Source organism: Apium graveolens, chromosome 11 (genome assembly GCF_009905375.1).
Source record: "Apium graveolens cultivar Ventura chromosome 11, ASM990537v1, whole genome shotgun sequence".
Classification (NCBI taxonomy): Eukaryota; Viridiplantae; Streptophyta; class Magnoliopsida; order Apiales; family Apiaceae; genus Apium; species Apium graveolens.
The window spans coordinates 55246203-55251763 of record NC_133657.1 but is presented as its reverse complement, the minus strand read 5'-3'; the positions used below and the strand labels follow the sequence as shown (position 1 = coordinate 55251763).

Here is a 5561-nt window from a genome sequence, read left to right as displayed (position 1 = left end):
ACAATGAGAATACTTATCTTACCCTCACTTGAGTGTTTGAAGAATAAGGTGTGATCTGATTGAGCCTGTTTGTATTTGTGCCTTTGCATCACTTGTTTAAACCTTTTAAACCATACCAAAGGAGATTGTTTCAAACCATAGATAGATTTTTTCAGGCGGCAAACATTTCCTGTTCCATATCTTTTTTCAAAACCTGGAGGAATTGTGATATCTCAAAGAAAATATATTCTCGACCTTCTCAAAGAAACTGGAATGAGCGGATGTAAACCTGCGGCAACACCTGTTGAACCCAAAAGCACGTTTAAACAAGTGAAAAATGGAACTCCAGTTGACAAAGGAATGTACCAACGACTGGTGGGGAAATTGATCTACCTATCTCATACAAGGCCCGACATTACATTTGCCGTAAGCCTGGTTAGTCAATACATGCATGATCCTCTAGAAAAACACCAGGAAGCTGTATATAGAATTTTGCGGTATCTCAAGAAAACACCAGGGAATGGATTATTGTTTAAAAAGAATGCAGATCGTAGTGTTGAAGCCTTTACAGATGCGGACTGGGCAGGATCAGTTGAAGATAGAAGATCAACAACTGGGTATTGCACTAAAGTCTGGGGGAACCTGGTCACTTGGAGGAGTAAGAAACAATCAGTGGTAGCTCGTAGCAGTGCTGAAGCAGAACTTAGAGCTCTTGCTCAAGGTATATGCGAGTTGATTTGGATTAAACGCTTACTTAAGGAGTTGAAAATGCGAAGAACTGAGCCACTGAGACTGTTCTGTGACAACAAATCAGCAATTAACATGGCACATAATCCGGTTCATCATGACAGAACGAAGCACGTTGAAATAGATAGACACTTCATCAAAGAAAAGATCGAAGAAAAAGAATTATGTGTTGTGTATATTCCGAGCAGATTACAACAGGCTGATATATTGACGAAGGGTTTGCCAACAGACAGTTTTAATGAATTAGTTCGCAAGCTGGGCATGTGGAATCTCTATGCACCAGCTTGAGGGAGGGTGTTGAAGATAAAATCTATAATATTCTGTTCATATTCAGTTCCCTATAAATGGGGAATCAAGCTGTATAATTGATGTATAATTGATATAGTTAGATTAATTATAGGCTGACTTAGTTATACAGAATCGTAGGTAGTTATTACTGAATATTTGGCACTTATTACCAAATATTCTCTTGTCTGTACAAAGCCTATATAAAGGCATCATTCTCCTTGAATAAGCATATAAGAAATTCTGATTTCTACACTAACCATTAGTGGTCTTTGTGATTGCAGGGCAATAGGAAAAACATCCTAGTACTAGATAGTGGATGTTCAGGACATATGACTGGAAATAAAGCTCTGTTCTCAGACTTTGTGGAGAAATCTGGCCCATGAGTTTCTTATGGAGATGGCAACATGGGAAAAACTCTGGGATATGGCAGTATTAATCTTGGGAATATCATCATTGAAACAGTAGCTCTTGTCTCAAGACTTAAACACAATCTGCTAAGTGTGAGTCAAATCTGTGACAAAGGTTATCATGTGGATTTCTTTGAAGAACACTGTGAGGTTGTAAGCAATTCTACAGGCAAAGTGGTTCTGAAAGGTTACAGGCATGGTAACATTTATGAAGCCAGATTTTCAACAACTTCTGATGGTTCTGCAATTTGTCTGTTGAGTAGAGCATCAATTGAAGAAAGCTGGAATTGGCACAAAAGACTCTCTCATTTAAATTTCAACAACATAAATGAGCTTGTAAAGAAAGATCTTGTGAGAGGATTTCCAAAATCAGTATTTGCTCCCGATGGCCTTTGTAATTCATGTCAAAAGGCAAAACAAAGAAAATCTTCTTTCAAGAGCAAAACTGAGTCATCAATTCTTGAGCCTTATCACCTACTGCATGTTGATCTATTTGGTCCAGTCAATGTCATGTCTATTGCAAAGAAAAAATATGCTATGGTTATAGTGGATGAGTTCACAAGGTACACTTGGGTGTACTTCTTGCACACAAAAAATGAAACTCCATTTACTCTAACTGATCATGTCAGACAGCTGGATAAGTTGGTCAAAGATTCTGTTAAAATAATAAGAAGTGATAATGGGACTGAGTTCAAGAATTCAATCATGGAAGAGTTCTGCAAAGAGCATGGAATCAAACATGAATTTTCTGCTCCTAGAACTCCACAGCAAAATGGAGTTAGCAAAATAGAGTTGTAGAAAGAAAGAACAGGACTCTCATTGAAGCTGCACGAACTATGCTTGATGAAGCAAAGCTGCCAACCTACTTTTGGGCTGAAGCTGTACAGACTGCTTGTTTTACACAGAATGCAACACTCATAAACAAGCATGGAAAAACACCATATGAGATGGTGAAGAAAAAGAAGCCAAATCTGAAATAGTTTCATGTATTTGGATGTAAGTGTTTTGTTCTTAAGACTCATCCTGAATAGCTGTCAAAATTTGATCTAAAAGCTGATGAAGGAATTTTTGTTGGATATCCACTTTCCACAAAAGTCTTCAGAGTCTAAAATTTATGAACAAGGGTTGTCATGGAATCTGTCAATGTATCTTTTGATGATAAGAAGATTACTGCACTTGAAGATTTCAATGATCACGATCAGCTGAGATTTCAAAATAAAGACTTAAATTCTGATTCTGTACATTCTGATGACTTATACTCTGATCTTGTAAGTACTAATGTCATTGAATCTGTGGTAACAACTCAAAAGGAAAATGCACCTGTGCAGGGGGAGCAAGCTGAAGATTCTACCACATCTCAAGACTCTCAAAAAGCATCAGAACCTGTCACTGGCTCTGTAAGTTCTGATTCATCTAGTTATGATGAGCCAAATTCTGATAATTCTGGAAGCTCTAATACTTCAAATCCTAAAGGATCCAAGTCAAACTCTGAAGTCTCAAAGAGCATAACTACAGGGGGAGCATCATAAAATGCTGATAGAGACAACATGGATCATGGGGAGGATACAGTTCTAGAAGTCGACTTCAATCTGCAAGGACGTGGACCAAATCACATACACCTGACTTAATTATTTTGAGATCCTGAAGCAGGTGTCAGAACTAGAACTGCAACATCAAATGAATGTCTCTATCATTCTTTTCTATCTCAGACTGAACCAAAGAAAGTGGAAGAAGCTCTTCAAGATGCTGATTGGTTGCAAGCAATGCAGGAAGAGTTAAATGAATTTGAAAGAAATAAAGTCTAGACCCTAGTGCCAAGACCAAAGAACAGATCAATTGTTGGCACAAAATGGGTGTTCAAAAACAAAACTGATAGTGATGGCATAATTACAAGGAATAAAGCAAGGCTGGTTGCTAAAGGCTACTCTTAACAAGAGGGTATTGATTATGATGAAACATTTACACCAGTTGCTAGATTATAAGCCATAAGGATCTTTTTGGCTTATGCTGCTCACAAAAAGTTTAAAGTCTTTCAAATGGATGTGAAAAGTGCTTTTCTTAATGGAGAATTGGAAGAAGAGGTCTATGTTGAACAACCTCCGGGCTTTGTAGATTCAAAATTTCCAAATCATGTCTGCAGGCTTGACAAAGCACTTTATGGCCTTAAGCAAGCTCCTAGAGCATGGTATGAGACTTTAGCTCAATTCCTTCTAGAAAGTGGATTTCACAGAGGTACAATTGATAAAACACTGTTCTACCTCAACCATGGAAATGACTTACTTTTGGTACATATATATGTTGATGATATCATATTTGGTTCAACAAATGCCAAACTCTATGAGAGGTTTGCAAAACTAATGCAGTCAAGATATCAAATGAGTATGATGGGAGAACTTAGTTATTTTCTGGGCCTTCAAGTCAAGCAGAATGAAGAAGGATGCAAAATAGACAGGAAAAGCACTAGTGGAAACTGCCAATTTCTTGGAGGCAGATTGGTTTATTGGTTTAGCAAGAAACAGAAGTCAATTTCGACATCAACTGCAGAAGCAGAATATATTGCTGCAGGAAGCTGTTGTGCACAGATTCTTTGGATGAAGAATCAGTTACTGGATTATGGGTTAGAATTTTCTAAAATCCCTATTTACTGTGATAATCAAAGTGCTATTGCTATGACAGGTAATCCAGTTCAACACTCTATGATAAAGCACATCAGCATTAGGTACCATTTCATAAGGGAACATGTGATGGAAGGTATAGTAGAAATGCATTTTATTCCAACAGATCAACAACTAGCAGATATCTTCACAAAACCACTATGTGAAGCTACTTTTACAAGACTGGTAAATGAACTTGGAATGGTTTCAGGTTCTTTCTCTAAATCTGCTTAGTTTTTGTTCTCATGCATCAGACTTTATGATCAGTGTTTACAGATTGTCTTATCTTCATGAAATCTGTTCTTTAATTGAAATTCATTAAATATTGATTGTTATATGATGTGGATCTTTAAACTCTGATAGTGTTTTGAATGTTCTGTGACTATTTAATCCAATGAGGATAATTGTGCTAGATGCTGATCTAGTAGTCTTCAACTTACTAAAAATCCCATGTTTGAATTAGTTGTTTATGTGGAAACTCATTAACACAAACAAATTCTGATTTTGAGCTTAGTCAAGTTTACTTTATGTATCTTATTACTAAGTCACAAACTAGATTCTTGCTTCTTATCTGTTAGATTCTAATGTCAGTAAATCTTAAGAATGAACTAAATGCTGATAAGCCTCACTTATCAAAAGAAAAGAAAATAAAATAAAAGTCAGGTACTCCTTTGAGATCTAGAGTAAATATGTGGAAGGGAAGACCCAAGTGCATTGCTGGTATTAAGTAATATGCATTAGAAAACCAAATAAATTTTCTTGGCGACTTTTCACATTCTTTGATTACTGGAGAAATACTCTGACAACAACATAAATTCTGTTAAGCAGTCGTGACTCACTTACACTGAGAAGCCACTGTAAAAAGGAATTTCAAAAGATGCATAAAATGAGCACAAACAGTTGAGGTGGACTCTTGCATAAATTTGTTCTATAGTAGACTTCATGATTGATGATAGATTTAAAGCACTTTTCTTAGTTATGCCTTATTTCTAAGATGTACTGAAGTTTATCAGACTTTAATCTTTATCTGATATTTTGCTGAATGCACACACTTTCACTCCATATGAATGATGAAAATTACTGTGGTGATTAAGTTGTTTTTGACAAACAATTAAGTGTCATTTGCATAAATTCGGAGGACAAGTTATGATGGAAGTTTTGATGATTAAACTCTGCAGGAAACAAGTCAATATTTTTATGAAGAATCACAGAAAAAGATATTCACTTTTTGAGTTCAAAAGCCATATTTAGATGACTGTTATAATCTGATATAAGTTAAGTTCTGATATTAAATCCTGATGAAATCCTTGATGCTTACGTGGCATAATTCTTTACTTGACTTATTTGTGGTAAAAACTGAAACAGTCATATTTAAATCAGAATATATTTGGGTAATAAGATAAAAACAGTCATAATCATTATGGGTTAATGATAAACGTGTTTGTCTTGAAAAAATGCATGTGCACGGTAATTATTGTTTATTTTA

General features: G+C 35.8%; 1 protein-coding gene across 1 annotated transcript; it reads left to right on the top strand.

The window, feature by feature from the left end:
* The first annotated feature begins 252 nt into the window (after window positions 1-252).
* LOC141695508 (secreted RxLR effector protein 161-like) lies at window positions 253-1014 on the top strand. The gene has a single exon (XM_074499747.1). The coding sequence runs from the start codon at window positions 253-255 to the stop codon at window positions 1012-1014; it is 762 nt and encodes a 253-aa protein (XP_074355848.1).
* Window positions 1015-5561: the final 4547 nt, after the last annotated feature.

Excerpts from the sequence above, each read along its gene's own strand:
- LOC141695508 (XM_074499747.1), top strand. The coding sequence starts at position 253 with ATGAGCGGATGTAAACCTGCGGCAACACCTGTTGAACCCAAAAGCACG.